General features: G+C 39.1%; 4 protein-coding genes across 4 annotated transcripts; 2 read left to right on the top strand and 2 right to left on the bottom strand.

Moving 5' to 3' along the window:
• Positions 279–2,679, bottom strand: LOC8072269 (elongation factor 1-beta). The gene is made up of 6 exons (XM_002461117.2): positions 2,484–2,679; positions 2,158–2,274; positions 1,937–2,009; positions 1,341–1,446; positions 794–907; positions 279–670 (listed from the first exon to the last, which is right to left on the bottom strand). Exons 1-6 carry the CDS (start codon positions 2,564–2,566, stop codon positions 507–509), a joined length of 657 nt encoding a protein of 218 aa, XP_002461162.1. The 5' UTR covers positions 2,567–2,679; the 3' UTR covers positions 279–506.
• Positions 2,915–4,786, top strand: LOC8073145 (pentatricopeptide repeat-containing protein At1g01970). Its single transcript, XM_002463296.2, has 2 exons — positions 2,915–3,382; positions 3,784–4,786. The coding sequence occupies exons 1-2, from the start codon at positions 2,972–2,974 to the stop codon at positions 4,588–4,590; spliced, it is 1,218 nt and encodes a 405-aa protein (XP_002463341.1). The 5' UTR covers positions 2,915–2,971; the 3' UTR covers positions 4,591–4,786.
• LOC8072268 (nucleolar protein 56) lies at positions 5,077–8,673 on the bottom strand. Its single transcript, XM_002461116.2, has 8 exons — positions 8,375–8,673; positions 8,072–8,286; positions 7,617–7,774; positions 6,792–6,979; positions 6,455–6,707; positions 6,132–6,280; positions 5,899–6,048; positions 5,077–5,793 (listed from the first exon to the last, which is right to left on the bottom strand). The coding sequence occupies exons 1-8, from the start codon at positions 8,577–8,579 to the stop codon at positions 5,414–5,416; spliced, it is 1,698 nt and encodes a 565-aa protein (XP_002461161.1). The 5' UTR covers positions 8,580–8,673; the 3' UTR covers positions 5,077–5,413.
• LOC8072267 lies at positions 10,292–12,427 on the top strand. Its single transcript, XM_002463295.2, has 4 exons — positions 10,292–10,487; positions 11,731–11,770; positions 11,867–11,967; positions 12,065–12,427. The coding sequence occupies exons 1-4, from the start codon at positions 10,407–10,409 to the stop codon at positions 12,149–12,151; spliced, it is 309 nt and encodes a 102-aa protein (XP_002463340.1). The 5' UTR covers positions 10,292–10,406; the 3' UTR covers positions 12,152–12,427.

Below are 21,448 nucleotides of genomic sequence, written 5' to 3'. Positions count from 1 at the left end.
TACCTTAGTTCAGCCAAGACTAATGATTAAACCATTAAACCATCATTTTTTATGAAGAAACAGAGAATCATCCAACATACGTTGATTGGATTCAGTTATAATATGGATACGAGTACAGCCAATTATGTATTACAAAACAGATATAAATATCAAATATAGATATAATATCGATACAGAGTACAGGACGGGTTGAAAAACACCATTTTAGTTAAAACCCCGCGACATTTAGCACAGCTGGTATAGATTAGAAGATCAAAAATAAGCATTGCAAAGAAAACTTAACTTTAGATGCAGAACCATTGAAAACTCATTAACTTTAGACATAGAACATTGCCCAGCAGTTCCGCTGTTTTTAAGATAAACAGGTATTCAAAAATCTGGCACCACTCAACAATAAACTCCAACCAACATTTCTATAACAAGGTAACTAGAAGGGATAAAGTCTCGCATCCCAGCACAAACTTTTAAGCGCTGCCGGCCATTGCCCAATCTCAGTGATTGGAACTCTAGATCTTGTTGAAAGCGACAATGTCGCAACTCTGAACGTACTCGTTGATGGGCTCTTCCGTAAGGTGGTCCTCAATTAGGCTGTCGACGGACACAAGATCGTCGACAATCGTCAACATAATAGTCATCTTCTTGATGCCGTATCCAACAGGCACAAGCTTTGCTGTATTACAAGTTTATGTCAAATTGTTAATACAGAAAACAAGTTTTTTTTGTATTCGTTTATGTCAAATGGTTAATACAGGGAAATCGGTAGCATAGTAATAAGCAGACAAAAACAACTTACATGCTCCCCAAGTGAGACCCTCCATCTGGACACTACGAACAGCCTCCTCCAGCTTCTTCATATCAGTTTCATCGTCCCATGGTTTGACATCCATAAGGACAGAGGATTTACCACCTATAAATATATGTAAAGCCATAAATATATAACAAAGAGCAACTCCAATAGAAGAGCTATCCGTGTTGTGTAATCTATATTTGGGTATTTTGGAAAGAAAAGAGAGTCCAACAGCTATTGTATCTAGCTTTCCAATATAGCAAGTCATCTATTCCCGAGTTCTTGCATGCTAAATATAGCTTGCATGTTGGAGTTTTCTGTTTTTGTTTTTTTTTTTGCAGGAGTTCCTATTTTAGAGATTGGAAAAATCATGGGTTTAGCCATCTATTTTTACTAACTCTCTTGGAGTTGCTCTAAAAGTCAAACTTCTGCAAGAATTCCATGTGATTATAAGAAACACAAACTAGACCTAAAAGTCAAACATCGGCAGCAATTCCAATTGATTACAAGAAACAATGTATATTAACATCAGCAGCAAACTAAAAATGCATACTTTCTTTCTTTTTGGAAGAGGCCTTGGCAGCGGCACGCTCATCAGCAGCCTTCTTGTCCTCCTCGGTTTCATCCCCGAAAAGATCAAGGTCATCATCATCCTCAGCCTGTAGAGAATTAAAAAGCTTATTACTACAAGGATAACTCATGTACATAAAAAATGTTAAAGCTTGAATATGACAGACCCATTACGGTTTCCAGATTTTAGTTTCAGTTAGTTGATATTACATCAGCAGAAGACAGTGACAATAAAAAATCATTTGATATAAAGCATCCTCAAACTCCGCTACTATTTCAAGATTTTAGTTTCAATTAGGAGATTACACCAGCAGAAGACAGTGACGACAAAAACACCAAGCATTGATGTAAAGCATCCTTGGCATGCAATCAATCATACAATGATGAAGATAGTGGTATTTAATACAATCTAAAAAATCAGAAACGTAGATCAACGGGAGTTTCTTCCTAAGCAATCATTTGAAAAATTGTACCATGTTAAATCGAACAGAACAGCAGTGGCCCCATTGCTTGACCAATAAGACAGAATTGATACAAACAAAAAAAAAGATGGGGTGGCTTAGGATGGGGAGAACAAACCTCAGCAGCAGGAGCAGCTGCTGCAGGAGCTGATCCCGCAGGCAGATTTACACCAACAGGCTTACCAGGGAATCTGCAACCAGTGAAAGACATCAAACAACGACACTTACAAATTTGCGATTTGCAATCAGTGAAATAAATCAAAACTGAATATGCAACCAGTGAAAGACGTCAATCTACTACTAAAATTACAAATGTGCATTTAGTGAAATATATCGAACCTTGAGGCTACAGCCGCAGAGATGGTCTCGTACCAGCGGGCAGCATTAGGAAACTCAGCGCCAGGCTTTGATGGCACCGCAGCAAAGACCTTAATGTCATCCTTAGTGATCGCATCACTGCACAGACAGCAGCACAAGCACTATAATCAAACACAACCCGATCGACATCACAAGAGAGATCTGCTTAATTTAAAGCGACAACAACAAGGTCTTTTATCACGGTCATCATCATAACAGCGCTAATAATCGAGAATCGGAGTAATTAAGCACAGATCGCTACGAATCAACAGATCTAATCAGCTACAAGTGTGTGTAGCAGCGCTCACCCTGAAACATAGGTCTTGCCCGCTAGGTGCGCCTCCAGGGTCTTGAGGCCGTCGGCGGTGTGGAGGTCGGAGAAGACGGCCATCGTATCGGCGAGGAGTACGTCGTCGGCTGCGACTTCTCGGGGAAGTGAGATGAGCTGCGGCGGCGGCTAAAATCTCAAACCCTAGAGACGGAGAGGAGCAGGCTAAGCCGCGACCGCCGCTTATTTATACCTGGCGGCGCCGGTGCTGGAGGGACCCACCTGGCAGAGTCGCGCTTGTGCTGGTGGGACCCACCTAGCAGGGTCGTGCACGAGCCAGTCACCGGCCCGTGTGATTAGGCATCTACGGTGAGGATATTCCCTATGCGTCACGAGGACCGTAATGGCCGTCCGATCGGCATATTCGATCAGCGGACGGCTCAGATCTATCATCTTTCTTTGGATAGCGCCCCCTCATCCTCTCCGGCACCGTCCCGCCCGCCTCCTTGCTCGGCCATTCCCAATCCCATGGCCTCCCTCGCCATCACCAAGCTCGCCAGCACCATCACACCCACGAATCCCTGGAAGCCCGCTTGCCAATGCGCTTGCGTTTCCGGTGGCCATGGCAGGGAGTCGTCGGCTCTGGCCGCGGAGGCTGAGACTGAGCAGGCGGCGGTGAGCGAGGCCAGGCCAAGGTTTAGGTGGGACGCATTCGGGTCCGAAATGAGCGAGTCGCAGCAGCGGGCGGTCCGGGGCCTGTCTCCGAAGCTGCCCAACCGCTGCAAGGCCCTGGTGGCGCGCGTGGTGTGCCTGTGCCCCGGCGACGAGAGCCTTGGCGCGTTGCTCGCGTACTGGGTGAAGGCGATGAAGCCCAAGAGGGCGGATTGGTTGCTGGTTCTCAAGGAACTCAAGGCCATGGAGAGCCCGCTGCTTGCTGAGGTCAGTGACAGCGAAGCATCTCCCTTCGTGTCGTCCGTTACAACTCTGAACTTCTGATTTTCTGAATCATCGTGTGGACGTGTGCTGTTAAGATTGATAGGGGTGCTTGCTGAAGCTCTGATAAAAAGAAACTATGAAATAACCATTTTCCATGTTTCTTATAATTTGATTCGAACAGGTGGTTGTATAGCGCTGCTCGCCGATAAAGAATTTAGGTCACTTTGGTGTTGTGTTTGGACCAAATGTTCTCGACTTGCTGCTGTGTTTGGTTGTAAGCTTGAAAATTAAAATGGTCACTATTGCCACTTCTTTTGCCAACAATCCCCTAACTAACTATAATTTGCTAAGTTCATGACAGTTAGTCTGTTAGCAATTTAACAAAGGTGTGGTATGTTTTGTAGGTACTGCAGCATGCATTGCTGGAAAATTCTTTCGAGGCAAATGTTCGTGACTACACCAAGTTGATCCACATCTATGGCAAGCAGAAGCTACTGCAGAAAGCTGAGGATGCATTTGCCGCCATGAAAGGCAGAGGTTTCCCTTGCGATCAGGTCATGCTGACTGCACTGATGGACATGTACAGTAAAGCTGGAGATCTGACCCGCGCAAAGGAAATATTCAGAGAAATCGTGTTGCTCGGTCTTCCACTGGATAAGCGCGCATATGGCTCCATGATCATGGCCTATATCAGGGCTGACATGTTGCAGGAAGCAGAAGGTTTAATCAAAGAAATGGAGGACCAGCAGATGTTCGCAGGAAAGGAAGTTTATAAGGCGTTGCTGAGAGCCTATTCATACAGAGGTGATTCAGATGGTGCACAGCGGATTTTCGACGCCATACAGTTTGCAGGGATAGTGCCTGACACGAAATTGTGTGCGCTTCTGGTGAATGCTTACTGCCTTTCCAATCGAATCGATGAAGCTGTTTGTGTAATCCGTAATATGAGATGCGCAGGAGTCAAACCTTGTGACAAATGTATTGCCTTGGTATTGGGTGCTTATGAGAAGGTGAACATGTTAGAAACAGCACTGGAATTTTTGACAGAGCTCGAAGAAAAAGGTGTTTCAATTGGCCAAGAGCCCTCTCAGTTGCTTGCTGCGTGGTTCAGGAAGCTTGGGGTAGTTCATGAGGTCGAACAGGTTCTAAAAGACCTCTCATCAGAAGACATGACGAGTAAACCAAGTTTTGCAGTTTCTTTAGAACAGTAGCAGTAATCTATTGGTAGCATTGTTAAAAGTTTTGGCACTGTATTTCCAAGCAAATAACATATATCACTATTGAATATTCACTAACCAGAAGCTGAACCATGTGACGTACATCCAGTAGGATCATTTCAAATTTTCAATGTTGTGAAGTCAAATGTCAAATCTAATATCGAGCGCACATATCTTCAGGCCATTCAAATGTGTGATAAGATTCTCTTCGGTGCTTTTTTTCTCAAGTCAATTGACATCTTGAATATCAAAAGATAAATACTATGCATAGTTTCATAACACAGTTACCAAGACTATAAACTAGGTAACCGAGCCATAGGAGTTTTATGGGGATGAAACTCCTCTCTCATCTGATGAAACTTCTTTATTTAATGACCCTGCCAAATCAGCAATTTTGCTTACGTGGCACCCTATTTAATGTGCATGATACTCTCATGAAACATGCATTGAGACTGACCTTATAAGGGTTATATATGAATGTAATGGCAACAACTATACCATCAAATTCATGAACCATTGCCTCGTTAATCGTTACACAGTAAACTCAGCAAGGGGCTAATAGCATGTGCAGCATTGCCAACACATGAAAAGCTTAAGACCTTGTTCGTTTCTTCAGGAATGAAGGCCTGGAACCATTCCTAGCTAGATTGGTTCACAAATTTGTATAAGATTCATCAGCTGGAACAGTTCTTGGACCCATTCCACCCTAACCGAACGGGGCCTAATTGAGGCCCAATTGGTTCAATTGATGTATATAAATCAGATTCAAGATTATTAACATCATTAAATACCACTTAAATTTGAGATGCTAAAATGACTACTCATCACTGTCCTCGGTTTTGGACTTCTTCTTTTTCTTCTTCTTCCCTTCAGTGGCTGTCTTAGGCTCAACAACCTCATATGCCTCACGGTTCTTTTTCTTCTTCTTCTTAGGCTCAACATCCTCAGTTGCCTCATGGTTCTTTTTCTTCTTCTTCTTTGGAGTCTCATCTTGTTTGACATCATCACTGAGTGGCTCAGTGGCCATCTCTTCATCCTGTGGCTCCTCACGCTTGTGCTTCTTCTTTTTCTTCTTCTCAGTTTGAGGTTCATCTTCTCCATCGGCAAGCTTATCAACATCCATTGCTTCACCGTCAGTCTGAGTTTTAGACTTCTTTTTCTTGCCTTTCTTAGCAGACACATCATTCTTCTCATTACCTGCAAAATACATTTTTTCGATGTGTAAATTAATTTGATATGGTTATTAGAAACATGAATTCAAATTGAATGTTTGTGGTACCAAGGAGGGGGATATATCCTTACCATCAACATCCTCCGAAACCGCACTAATACCCTCAATGGCGGCTTTCATCACATCAAGGTTCTTCCGAGGTGCAACACCCTTGTCATAGAAGTCTAGTCTCTCCTCAACTTGGTCACGCAGCTTCTGTCCAAAAATGGATGTATTCAACTCTGGAATCCAAACAGTAATGGTCAGGAGCCTCAGAACAGGGTATCAGCTTATGTAAAGTTTGCAAACAAGTTGTGCAACTGACCTGAATAACAATCAATGCGTGAAGCAATGGAACACTTGTTTGCCAGGTATCGAGCCATTCGACCCTTGTTCTTAGCTGATGCACGACCAATGAATGATGAGTGGAATATGAGGCCATACTTTGGTGTATTTCCACGAGTTTTCAGCGCTCTGCAATTAAATAGAGAAAGACAAGCAAAAAAAAAATCAGGGGCATAAAGGGAGAAGATTCAATACTTACCACAACAGTCAATAGTCAGGATTCAAGTAACAGACTATTAGGACTTCAAAGCTTAGTTTTGACATCAATAGGAGGCTAACAACGCATAAACAGCTAGTAAGTACCTGAAAAGTGCCTTTTCAGCGCCAAGTATTTGAAGAGTGGAGGCAGCACACTTGGCAAGATTGGAAAGACTGCCAGCATGAGAGATTAGTCGAGCTCCAACAACTTCACCAATCAAAGACGTCAGGTTGGGTGCAATATCGTTCATCTTTGTTACGAGATACTCATAGAGCTTTTTACGGTATTCAGACAGATTCATGATCCCTTGGGCAAACAGTTGTACATTGATCAAATCAACTAGTGAAAGATCCTGGCCTGAAAAATACAACAGTAAAAAAAAGTTAACATAAATATATCAGTACTTCAACTATTGCAGGATTAGTTGTAGATTTTTGATACCCATAGATGCCTTTGCCGCTTCAACAATTTCTTTCGCTTTGTCCTCATCTCCAATTAGATCTGCTAAAGCTGGAATGTCTTTTTCTGCTAAATCAGATTTGTTTACCACAAACTTGGCAATCTTAGCATAGAGGTAATTGTCATTTATAATTTTGACTAGCTCTGGAAAATGCCACGAATACCACTCCCTGCATTATGGTTAAATAATATGTTATTCTTAATACAGCCAAACCAACATCACCATCACACATAATATTCAAAAGATGGTTGTATCATCAAGAATGATCAATAAAGTAAGATTTGCCGTGATGTCAATTATTACAAACATAACAACGAGTATATTACAAACATGATGAATTACATGATCTTTCACACATGCATCGACAACATTTTGTAAGATCACTAAAGTGCATTCAGCATTACAGAGTTGAGAATTTAAGAACAAGTTATGACAAAATATATTTAGAGTAAACTCCCTTTCCCTATAACACAGCATTAATTCTTCTCTCCAAAGCACGACAGATATTAGATACTCTTTCCAGTGACACTTCTATAGACTAAAGTGAAGAAAAAATGGCAGTGTGTTCCAGAATTCCAGAATGACATGACTGCAGAGCAGAATGTCATGGCAGCATAATCAAACAAAACAAAAGGAGCATGGGCATTCAAATACATTTAGAGTCATCCAAAACATATGTGGGTACCAAGTCAAGGTGCTGTTAAAAAAAAATGGAGTCGAGAGTCGAGGTGAGCAAATTATCACATCATCTAAGAAGAAGCGCTGGACGGTAAATAGCTTGACTAAATGGAAAATGTTGGGCTAACCTCACTCTCATGGAGATGGAATTGATATCCTTATCGAGTGTGTCCAACAGAAAGATAGCTTGAATCACCATATTATCCACACGGTTCACATTGAACTTGACCTTGGCCCTGCTATAACTATGCCCCAGGCCTAGCTGAGCCTTCTCCAGGTCAGATTTCTGCAATTTTGTTGCATAAGCAACAAATAGTTAGGACTGATGAGACGCTTTCAGGCACTGTAGTGGGTAACTATCAGGGCCAGAGTCATTCAAAACCATAGATTTTTGCCACACAAGCAAAACTAACCAGAAAATAAAATTCATTAAGTATTCAGCTAATATGATGCTCAACAAGCCACCTAGGGTGCAGCATTAGGTTTCTGCATTTACGACGCTCTAGATTCCAAAATTGGACCAGTAACAATGTCAGATAAAGAATACTCCTAGTTGAGTTTATATAGAAGTGAAATTCAACACCTTGAGTTGGTCGATAAACTGATCGAAGTGCAGCCGCACTCCTCGGAGCAGCTCTTGGACGAACTCATTGCTCTGGCAGGGGATCCCCGTGGCCTCAGTGATGTGGGACCCGACCTTGGGCTCCGTGACACCGAGACTGTACTTGGCCTTCTTTCCCTCCTTCACCTTGGGCAGATTGAGCTCCAGGAAGTTCCTCAGCTCGTCGGTCATGATCCCTGCACAGCACAACCCACCCACCGCTCACAATTCATTCGGGTTCGGCGCCGTGGATTGGGGAGAAGCGGGGGCGAGGGAGCATGGTACCTTCGGAGATGGCGTTGCACTGGTTGATCGCGTCCATGGCGGAGGAGAAGGGGGAGAAGCCGGTGAGTCTGATGGCCTTGCCGAAGCGCTGCAGGTCCAGCACGGACGCGCGGACGGCGTCCACGCTCTGCCCAATCTCGTCGATGCCGTACGCGTGGAAGAGAGCGTACCCCGACGCCACCTCGAAGAGCAGGTACAACGCCATCTCTTCGCCGCGCGCTTCGCCGGCAGGCGGGCGAGCGGCGGCGGGGGGGTTGGGTGTGCACCCACCGAAGGCTAGGGTATTTATTTATTCTTTTGAAACAGAAGGGTAAGGTTTTATAAGAGAGGAAAGAAAAATGGCTTCGACCGGAGCAATTTACGTTGGGAAAATATTCACACATCAAATCGGAAAAACATATTTAGAAGTTGCCAAATAATTGTAAATCTACAAATCTATATCTTTGTATAGAATTTGAGATTCAAACTCTTGTTAAATAAAAAAAAATATGAAAATAATAAATTTCAGGTGCATATGTGCTAGAAGACTCATTCCAGTTTTTTTTATCTCTAGTGCATGTGTATCTGAAATTTATTATTTTTTATATGATTTTGTCTACATTGATTTTGAAATATAATTTTTGCGACAATGTAGATGCATTGTGGATTGCATTGTTTCAATATTTTGAAAATTCATAGGTATGGTTTGCATGATACCAATGGAATATTATTTGTCCTTAGTATTTTCTATTAGGCTCTGTTTAGTTTCCTACTCATAAATTGTTCACACATCCACATGCATGGAGCATTAAATGTAGACAAGAAAAACTAATTGCACAGTTTGGTTATAAATCGCAAGACGAATCTTTTATGCCTAATTAGTACATAATTAGTCATAATTACTATAGTAACCTGCATGTGCTAATGATTGATTAAATGGGTTTAATAAATTTGTCTCGCGGATTTTAGGCGAGTTATGTAATTTGTTTTTTATTAGTATCCGAAATCCTCTCCTGACATCATTCTGGCACATCTGATGTTACACCCAAAAAATTTTATTTCATGAACTAAACAAGGCCTTAATGTTTAGGTTTTATGGTTCACTCGTCTAGTTATCCCCATATGCGATAAAACTATCAACTCCAAATAGTTTCATCTATATACAAGTTTCAGCCCTTGTAACTTTTATCAAGAATAAATCTTCAATTTGAAGATCTAGAGAGACTAGCCTCACAGACACTATGCAACATTAAAACCATTGTTTCGTAGACACACGAATCATGTTGACTCTCACTTAGTCAATGCGTATAAATGAGACACCTTTATAAAATTTTGCCTAGGACATGGTTTTGCAATTGCATGTCCAAAAACATCTTATGTTTTGTGCAATCATTGTGGTTCTCTCCTTATCTACCTATATCGCTTTCTATATCTTTCTCAACATCTCTTCTTCGTCACCAGCAGATTTTTCGTGTAAAGATTTTATGGTTCGAGGTCTTGGAATTGAGTGGTCCTTTTTGTGTTTTTATATCACCTTTCTAAATTATATATACTAGTTCATTTCATCCTAGTCCCATTAAACAATCCCTAAATCATAATTTATTTTGGATCTGTCAAAGTTGGAAAAGTCTAACTTATGACAAAACTAAGGAAACACATTTTTACATAGATCTTTGTTTTTTTTCTTTAGTTCCATGATACCAACAAAATTTGAGAACCCTATCGCTCATTTGATGCTGGGCACTTGGCAGGTTGGAACCTGGGAGCAAAATTATGAAAGTTATAGAAAATTGTAACTAATGTTTTAAATCTTCATCTATGGTATTTAGCTGATGGTTGGTTTTATTATTTTTATTTTGAGCAAAAGCTGATGTTTTTTTTTGGAGTAGAACTGATGGTTGATTACAACGGCCAATCTAGGCGGGCCTTGATGGGCCCGTGAGTTCTTTATCGTCCTCCAGACTCCAGTCCCAGAGGCCCAGACACCCACTGAAATCCCTTACCAACTCGAAGACTCCTCCGAATCCGAGGGCTCAAGCGACCGACGGCGAGCATGGCGGCAGACGGCGGCCCCGCGACGGCGGCGCTGGACGAGGCCCTCAAGCCCTTCCAGGAAAGAGCCTCCGAGGCTGAGGTTCGCTCGATTTATTTTTCTCCCGAGCTCCTGACCACCTGTGATTTTCGGCGGTCCCTCTTTAGATTAGACAACTCTTAATCGGCAGCAATCTTCTTGTTCGTCCTCTATTCTTAGAAATTGGTGGGATTGGTTTCGAAGCAAGTGGTCGCTGTTGAGTGTTGACTGGTGTTGGGGCAGATAAAACAGATTGGTCAGGAATTATGAGCAAATCATGTGGGTTTTTTTCGATGATTTTTTTTGTGATATTTATAGTCAGAATCTCTATAAGACCATACACGAGATTTCAAAATTGTGAACCCAAATGAAACAAAAGCTTCATAACCCCCACTTCCACTCCTGAGGTCCTGCCTATTGCTTAGAGTTGTAAGTACACACACGTCCTAATTGCATCGAGTGTAATGCCAGGCAAGCAAAGAATAATTTTACAAGTGTTCTTTCAAAAGAAAAAAAAGGAACAATTTTACAAAGCACTAGTTCTTATTCTGCTCGAATTTACAAGATAATGTGATGCCAGGCTTCTTAGCTGTAGAAGAGGAAGCCAACTGTTTTACAAGCTTAAAAATTTTGGTAACTTCCGTGCTATCTGCATGATTTGAGTTGCTTGGAAAGCGAGAAATCACAGGGTTTTCCAACAGAAACCTATGACCGCGGTTGGCCGTTGGCGTGGCCTCAAATGCGTGGGGGACATAATGTTTTCTTAAGGCCGTTTCTACTACTGTCATGTAAAATTGTTTCAACTACCCTGGCTACAGATTTCTATGTTCTTATTTGCTTGTTTTGTTCTTCACTGGCAGAGCTCCCTCCTCTGTCCTTAAAAAAAAACATCTTGGTCCCTTCCTATGTACTACCGCTTTGAAGATTTTCTACCCATACTGCCAGCACAAGTGCCTAACTTAGTAAAATAGCAACCTAGCATGTTCTTCTACTGCAGTATTACCTACCAGGCTAGGAGGAGCTACCATGGACCATTTCCTCTTAAATTGCCATATCACCTACCCAGTGACCACGCCGGCTATGATCTGTGGATAACTACTGGCCTAAGCTGTACTTTGTGGGTTGCTATCTCTTATTATCCTTTATCAGAAGTTATCGTGATGTGATGTATTGACCAGCCACATGGAAGCCTGTGGCAGGCTTGTCATGCTTGGTCAGAGTGGTTACACGAATGCTTAATCTGTACAGGTGGTTTGTCTCAATGCTACCTTTCCTAATTTTATGTTTGCTTCCTTCCAACCCACAGATACGCATAGCAAAGCTGGAAGCCTTGCTGTACAACAAAGGTAATTTCATATGTTTTGCTGTTCCAAGCGTGTCCCTGTTCATGAGAGATCAGGGAATTGCCTAATTCCTTCTTTACATAATCTATTTATGACTAGATGATCTGAGCCGTGGATCTGAGGCAACTTCCTCTGCCGTGAAGGATCTTCGGTCAAAGCTGGATGCGGCTACTGCAGAATGCTTGACTGAAAAAGAGAAGGTAATAATCGACCACTTCGCTTTGAAAACGTCACAATCATACAACTGTTGATATATCTACTCCTATATAACAACACCTTGTTTCATGAACCTTGTAGAACAAGAAGCTAATCATGGAGAACGAGAAGCTCCAGTACCGCATGACCCATCTTATCCGTGCAATAAAAGAGGCAGAATCAAGATAGGAGCAGCCTGACGAGGCCTATGTTGAAGTGTCCCCATCTTGTTGATCCTTCACGTTATTCCTGAATTTACAATTTAGCTTAAGCTATTGTTGTGATCCTGATATAGATCTTGGTTGAAACTGTGTCAAACTGTCGATTGGAACGATGATATGCACACTATTGTCTGTTTTGACCTGACCCCAACTTGAAGGGCAGGTGACTCCAGCATTGAACATTGGCATGCATATACTGTTATCTGAAATGGCAATTCATATGTTAAACATTTTCCCCACTTTATACCTAGGACTCAAGGAGCATGTAGTGTGTGTGACAGTGTTTGGTAATCTGCTCAGCTGACAATGGATCCGAGTGGATGGACACTTGGAGTAAAGGAAGGAAAGAAAGAAATAAAGATGTGTTTCACTGGGTAGAAGCATGAAGCTCTCATGATTGCATTCATCATGCGTCATGCTAAGATGGCAGGGTGCAAATCTTGTCACTTTACTTGTGTTTCACATTACCTCCTTTTTTTTTCATGCACAGATGCAAACTCCACTAGAAAATACTCAGTGATCCTCTTGGATCGTGTATTCATGTTAGTCAGGTATTCAGCAATCAACAGGTATTGTATTATACTACTAGTCTATTACAGTCCAGAAAGTACCAAACAAGCAGGGAAAAATATGATACTAGCAACAGGTCTATTCATCTGTGCCGTCCTAATGTATGATTAGGCCTTGTTTAGTTTCTAAAAAAATTTACATTTTTTTTTCAAATTCTTTGTTACATCGAATCTTACGGGCGGCACATGCATAGCGTATTAACACATAGATAAAATAAATAAATAATTACACAGTTTATCTGTAATTTACGAGACGGATCTTTTGAGCCTAGTTAATTCGTGATTGGATAATATTTGTTAAATACAAAAGAAAGTGCTATAGTTTCTATTTTATAAAATATTTTGGAACTAGGCTTGTTTAGATCCAAAATTTTTTTGGATTTTGACACTGTAGTACTTTCGTTTTTATTTGACAAACATTGTCCAATTATGGAGTAAGTAGGCTTAAAAGATTCGCCTCGCGATTAAAAGACAAACTGTGTAATTAGTTTTTATTTTTATCTATATTTAATACTCCATGCATGTGCCGCAAGATTCGATGTGATGGAGAATCTTGTAAAGTTTTGGGTTTTTTCATGCATTTAAACAAGGCCTAAACAGTATCTTACAAAATTGGCCTTGACATCCGTACAGCATGATGACGTGTACTTTGGCCCGTATCTCTAAAGACTGAAACCGCGTCGCGGTAACAAAAAAGTATTGCTGCCACGTCATGATGATGTCATCTGAAAACTGGACCGAATGATGTCATCTGATAAATACTACTAGCACAGACTTCTGATGTCATCTGATAAATACTACTAGCACAGACTTCTAAAAACTCTAGAAAATTACAGGTGCCATGTCATGTCATCTGAAAAATCTAAACCGGATGATAATATAGAGAACTCTAGAAAGTTATAGATAAAAAAAAGATGTCATAACTGGACCGAATGATGTCATCTGATAAATACTACTAGCACAGACTTCTAAAAACTCTAGAAAATTACAGGCGCCATGTCATGTCATCTGAAAAATCTGAACCGGATGAGAAGATAGAGAACTCTAGAAAGTTATAGATAAATAAAAATTTAGAGATTACATATACTCTGTGAATAACATGACCAACTCATCGTCTTCTTAAAGAGGACTCTAGAAAATTATAGAGAAGTACTCCTATCTGAATATAAATATGAACTCATCCTTCCTCAGCAAACAACCATCCCACTTCCCTGAAAAACACGTTCCCTTCATCGCGTGATAGCAGAGAGCCAGACCCTCTCCACGATACAGAGAAACAGCCAATTATCATTCCCTTCATCCCGTGATAGCAAAAATCCTAACCCCCTCCAGAGAGAAACAGCCAATTACCGTGACACAGGTATGTACTGTATCTCTCCATTTGCATCTTCCCTTTTCAATTCCAATCAAGTTCGAATTACAGAGCTAATGTCTTAATTCAGTATGAAAGTTTTTTGTGCAAACTCTCAAAAAGAATGTTTCTTCCACACCATGCCACCTGTAAAACATAAAAATAATAATAATAATGTAGTTTAGTCGTTAAATTACGTTACATATGCATTACTAACCTTTTGATATGTCTGGTTAAATATAATATATTTGATTATACAAAGATATGACTAATAATGAAAATAAAAAGCGTGTTAATTTTGACAGTGATGATTCTGAAAGGGGTAAAAAGAAAATAAAGTTGGAACATAAACATGAAAGAAAACGTAGTTCTAAAAATTTAAATTCCATATCAGATATAAATGAACATTGTAAGAAAATAAAACTTGAAAGCACATGTCCAATTCAAAGACAAGATATAAATACACCTTCCATAAATATAAATACAAAAGAAAATAGACTGAAGCGAAAAAATATAAACATACAGAAAAGATTAGTGCATCTATCTATTCCACGTGGTATGATTCATTTATCTCCGGAGCACATAAAATACCTTAAAGAATCTTATCCTAAACGTTCATATTATGGTGCAGCTTCAAACATTTGTAAATATTGTGGAGCCATATTTTGGTTTGAAGAAAGAATTAGACATGAAAGAAATAGAGACAGAAATATTATTTACACACAATGTTGTAGAGAAGGAAAAATTAAAATACCCCCTTTCAAAGACCCACCTGAATTTTTATCCACATTATTACAATATAATGGTGGTACTAGATCCAAACATTTTCTAGAAAAAATAAGGCAGTACAATAGTCTATTTTGTTTCACATCTATGGGAGGTAATATTGACAAAAGTATCAATCAAGGCAATGGCCCTTATGTGTTCCGTGTCAATGGACAAATACATCATCGTATAGGATCTTTATTACCAAAACCAAATAACATACCAAAATTCGTTGAATTATATATTTTCGATACACAAAATGAAATAAATAATAGACTCCAAGCTATAACACATGAAGATTCAATCAGTACAGATTTAGACCTTGATATTATACAAGGCTTAAAAGAAATGCTAGATACACATAACCCATTAGTAAAAACTTTTCGAAAAGCAAGAGATTTACTTCAACAATATAATGGAATAGATGTAAAAATCCGTATTATTGGAGCTCAAAAAGATGACCCTGTACAATATGAAATGCCTACTACTGATGAGTTAGCAATATTAGTAGTAGGTGACTACTCAACGGAAAATTGCAAACGAGATATCATTGTAAGCAGCAAGGAACATGGACTACAACAAATCTCAATATACCACCCTGCATATATGGCTTTGCAATATCCTTTGCTATTTCCATATGGAGAAAGAGGATATCAGATTAATATCTATTATAATAACAGCAATGGTAAAAAGAAAAGACTAACAATGCATGATTATTTCAGATACCAAATACATTATAGACCAAATCAGCCTAACCCGTACTTATGTTATGGAAGATTATCCAAACAGATAATAGTTGATGCTCGAGCATGTGAAGATGAAGATAGACTCTTATTCATTGCTAACAACCAATCTAAATTAAGAGTTGAATATTTACAAGGCATAACAGATGCAATAGAAAAAGGTATTCAAAATGGTGAAGAAATTGGTAAACGAGTATTACTTCCATGTAGCCATACAGGAAGTAGACGATACATGATACAGAACTACCATGATGGCATTGCCATATGTCGTGTGTATGGTCCGCCAGATTTATTCATAACATTTACATGCAATCCTAAATGGCCAGAGATACTAGAAATGCTATTGGAGGGACAGCAGCCTAACGATCGCCCGGACATAATAGTACGAGTATTTCACATGAAACTACAAGAACTACTACATGATATTGAAAATAGTGATATCTTTGGTCCAATTGATGCAATATTATATTGCATTGAATTCCAAAAAAGAGGTCTACCTCATGCTCATATATTAGTATGGTTAGCAAAAAGTAAAATAAATGTTACATATGAAACAATAGACAGATTAATCTCAGCTGAAATCCCTGACCCAAATACAGACACATTAGGATATTTACTTGTAGCTGAACACATGATACATGGACCATGTGGAGATAAAAACCCAAATTGTCCTTGTATGAAAAAAGGAAAATGCTCAAAGTTTTTCCCAAAAGAATTTCAAGATGAAACTAAATTTGATGAAAATGGATTCACAATATATAGACGACGTAATACAGGAATCTATGTTTGTAGAGAAAACCACAATCTTGACAACAAATGGGTTGTCCCATACAATATACTCCTTTTGAAAAAGTATCAAGCTCACATAAATGTAGAATATTGCAATAAAAGTAGAGTAATTAAATATTTATGTAAATATGTACATAAAGGACCCGACAAAGCCAAGATTATGTTTCAACGTATAAAAAAAGGTGAAGATACTCCAATAAACATAGAAGATAATACAATAAATGAAATAAAGGAATATCTTGACTGCAGATACATATCTGAGCAAGATGCACTATGGAGATTATTTGGATTTGAAATCCATCATCATACACCTCCTGTAGAACGATTGCCCGTCCATTTGCCATTAATGAACAATGTTACTTACAAATCTAATGAAGACCTTAAAGTTTTGATAAAAAATCCGAATCTTCAAAAAACAATGTTAACTGAATGGTTCACAGCAAACCAACGATACGAAAAAGCCCACGAATTAACCTATTGTGAATTCCCAACAAAATGGACATGGGATCAAAAAAATCGTAAATGGAATGAAAGAAAGCATGGTTTTAAAATCGGTCGCCTATATTATGTAAACCCAGCTGAAGGAGAAAGATTTTATTTGCGAATGTTGCTAATGGTAGTTAAAGGAGCTACGAACTATAATGATGTTAAAACCTATAATGGAGTTGTATATAGTACATTCAAAGATGCATGCTCTGCAAGAGGCCTTTTGAATAATGACGATGAATGGTACCAAACATTCAAGGAAGCTGCTACTTGGTCCTCGTCATATCAATTAAGACAACTTTTTGTAACTATGTTATTATTTTGCAATATACAAAATGAATGGGAATTTTTTGAGAAAAATTGGCGATTAATGGTTGATGACTTTGAAAATGAAATAGTACATAAGTATCATCCTATCAAATATCATATAACAGATAATCAACTCCGTGACATGTTATTGGATGACCTACAATATATACTATCTCGCAATGGTGTACAAATAACAACATTTAATCTCCCAAGACGAAGTATCAAATATGATAACTATTATAACAATCGTTTAGTTGAAGAAGAAACTAATTATGATATTGACAAATTAGAGAAAGAAGCCAATATATTATATGGACAACTAAATACAGAACAAAAACACGCTTTCAACACTATAGTAGAATCAGCATTGCAAAACAAACCAGGATTCTATTTTGTATCAGGTTACGGTGGGACTGGGAAAACATTCCTTTGGAATACTATTGTCTCATATCTTAGAGCTCGAAAAAAAATTGTTCTTACAGTTGCATCATCAGGAGTAGCATCTTTATTATTACCAAATGGAAGAACAGCACATTCTAGATTTAAGATACCACTTGACATTGATGAGACGTCAATATGTGATATCAAACGAGGAACTATTCTTGCAGAACTACTAATTCAGACATCATTAATAATATGGGATGAGGCAATTATGACAAACAGACAGTGTTTCGAAGCATTAGATCGCTCATTACGAGATATCATTAGCCAAACTGATGACAAAGCAAATACAATACCATTTGGTGGTAAAATAGTAGTACTTGGTGGCGATCTACGGCAAATATTACCAGTAATAGAATATGGCACAAGATCTCAGATAGTTAATGCATCAATTATAAAATCTTATCTATGGAAAGATGTTAAAGTGATCAAGCTAAAAGAAAATATGCGATTGCAAAACAAAAACCTGTGTAAAGAAGAACAAGAAGAGCTAAAAGAATTTACTAGCTGGTTGCTTGATCTAGGAGATGGTAAATTACCAGCAACTAAGCATGAAAACGATGAAGAAGAAACATGGATTCGTATACCAAATGACCTCCTTTTATTCACCGAGAAGCCAAAAATTCCAGCATTAGTAAATATTATATATCCCGACTTCAAACAAAATTATTTAAATGCTTCCTACCTAAAAGAGAGAGCAATATTGACTACAACAAATGAAATAGTTGATGATATTAATTCATATATATTAACACTTGTACCAGGTGAAGTAAAAGAATACTATAGTGCAGATTCTATTTCAAAATGTTTTGAAACATGCAACGATGCTAACATTTTATACCCTATAGAATACTTGAATTCTTTAAATGCAAATAACTTTCCACAGCATAACCTAACGCTTAAAATAGGTGTTCCTATCATGCTTCTACGAAATATAAACCAGACCATTGGTTTATGCAACGGTACAAGAATGATTGTTACAAATCTAGGAGATAATGTCATTGAAGCACTAATTATAACAGGTTCAAATATCGGCCATAAAGTACTAATTCCACGAATTAATTTAACTACAAGAGGATCTAAATGGCCATTTGTTTTGAATCGTCGTCAATTTCCTGTTAAAGTGTGTTATGCAATGACTATAAACAAAAGCCAAGGTCAAACATTATCTAATGTTGGTATATATCTTAAAAAACCAGTTTTTACACATGGACAATTATATGTTGCTGCATCTCGAGTTACTTCTAAAAATGGTCTGAAAATTCTTATAGAAAAAGAGGATGGGACATGTACTAATGAGACAAAAAACATTGTATATCATGAAGTGTTTGCATATATATAACAAGCATTTTCATTTTATTTGTTTGTAGATGGCTAATGACTTACCATCAGACATACTACTTGAACAATACCAGTGGACTCTATGTGTGAATATATCAAGGATGTGGGAGTTTCGTGGAAAATCAGGTGACAGAGATATCAAGCATTTAGACCTGGTCGTAATTAACACAATGATAATGCCTTTCTACTCTATATTCTAATACTACAAATCCTAAATAAAATTAAATATCTCTAAACCTTCAAGTTTCTTAGCCTAAATTACTCTCTATTCTATCATGCTCCACTCTTTCTACAGGGCACATTTATATGTGTTGAAATACCACCTCTGTTTAAAACCTCAGCTATTGGCTATGACTTTTACATGTCAAATGAAATCAATAGAAATTCAGCATGAGCAGAAGGATGCTTATGCCTGTTGTGTTACCTGAAATTCAAGATTTTGAGAAATTTCAATCACACTTCTCCTTATGATTCCAGAAATAATTGTTCCCATTAACAGTGAAGTAGAAATAACATTGTCCTGCCAGAAAAAAAGTGATGGCAGCTCTAATACATCTATGCATATTGTATAAATTCGGAACTTGATGGCTAATTTATGTAATAACTGTAAAAATCTCAATAGAGTGGTAACTATTGAGGATAGTATGCATACGACATTTTCCAGTTTGCTTACTGAACACCAGCAAAATGACGAACCTTCCTTTTCTCAATCTCACAGCGCCGCAACGGCCAAAGCCTCGCGCGACGTGCGTCGGCCGCCGGCCGCCCGCCCACGACCGCGCGTCCGCACTCGGCAACAGCACACAGCGTCTCCTCCTCGCCCGGCAGCCACTGCTCGCATCGCCCCTCGCGCCTAGCCTCGCGCCCCCTACCTGGCCACCTCGCCGACCTCGGCAGCGCTAGCCGCCCGCATCCACAGCCCCACGGCATGCCTTGAACGCACCCCCGCGCGGTCCGCGACGGCCGACGCCCACCCGTCCGCGTCCGCACTCCACAGCAACATGCAACCTCGCCTCATCGCCCACCAACCACCGCTCCGCTCAAAGCTCGTGCCCAGCCACCGCCGCCGCTCGCGCAATGCTAGGGTTTGCTGCTTTGGTCGGGTGAGTGTGACAATAATAGGGGAGAGAACGCAGAGGCAGAGAGCTGGTAGGATAAGGCCTTATTTAGTTCGTAAAATTTTTAGTTTTTGGTTAGTATAGCATTTTCGTTTTTATTTGACAAACATTATCTAATAATAGAGTAGCTAGGCTCAAAAGATTTATCTCACCAATTACAGGTAAACTGTGAAATTAATTTTTATTTTCGTCTACATTTAATGCTTCATGCATGCGACAAAAGATACGATGTGACGGGGAATCTTAAAGAATTTTGCGAACTAAACAAGGCCTAAGTAGAGAGTGGGCTGAATTCTTCACAAAATGTATATTTTATATTCATTTTCATCTTTTTTAAAAACATATTAACATATATAAATATACACTATACATATAAACCTTTTTTTACAAAATTTGGATATTCACTTCTAAAAAAATGTAAATTTAAATATTCAACTGAATATCCTTGAATGGGCCAACCTTTGGATCAAGACTGATGCTAACGACAGTCGGTGTCTTTTGAACTTCTCACAATATAGAAAAATCTAGAGAGTTACCAAAGAGTATAGTAAATAAAAAATTTACAAACTCTATGAGCGACGCTTCAGCTTCTTAAAAAAATGTTAAGACTACTCTAGAACAATATAGACAAGTATGTGTATAAATATAAGATGCCCCCGTAGGCTATTACTGCCACTCGTCCTTTCTCAGCAAACCACAATCCCACTTCCCTCTTCATCCCGTGATAGCAGAACTTGACCCTATCCACGATAGCAAGAAACAGTCAATTGCCATGGCACAGGTGTGTATCTCTCCATTTGCATCTTCGCTTTTCACCTTTAATTGAGTTTGAATTTCAAAGCTAATGTCCCAAATGTAAAAAAGCCCTTTTGGAATCAACTCTCCAGCCATCACCCCAGGCCAATACTGACTGACCAAACACTGAATATTTTTACAGATGATAAAAGTGATAGAAATTTTAAGCTAAAAGGCACATTTAAAGCCCAAACCTCCTCCCAGAATATCATATTTCCACCACTATTAACCTTAGCTGATAATCCCTATTTAATTGAGTTCATTGCATGTATGATCCCTTCCAGAATTGGGATCCAGTTTTACCATTAACTTGAACAAAACACTTATTCTTAACACATTTCCTCTTAAGCATACAAAAAACATTAATCCTCCTCCTTAGCCTACAAAATCCTCCAGACCAACTTCTCCATCAAGGCTTCATTCATATTTCTTGTACTGGAACCCCCAAACCCCCAAAGTCTTTAGGGATACAAATGTTCTCCCACTTTACATATGCATGACTTACATTTTGATATGCCTGCTTAAAGATAATACAACCTTTCATTTTGTTTTGTAGAT

The sequence above is a fragment of the Sorghum bicolor genome, chromosome 2, assembly GCF_000003195.3.
Source record: "Sorghum bicolor cultivar BTx623 chromosome 2, Sorghum_bicolor_NCBIv3, whole genome shotgun sequence".
Taxonomy (NCBI): Eukaryota; Viridiplantae; Streptophyta; class Magnoliopsida; order Poales; family Poaceae; genus Sorghum; species Sorghum bicolor.
The sequence above is the reverse complement of the archived record's forward strand: the minus strand, read 5'-3'. Positions and strand labels throughout refer to the sequence as shown.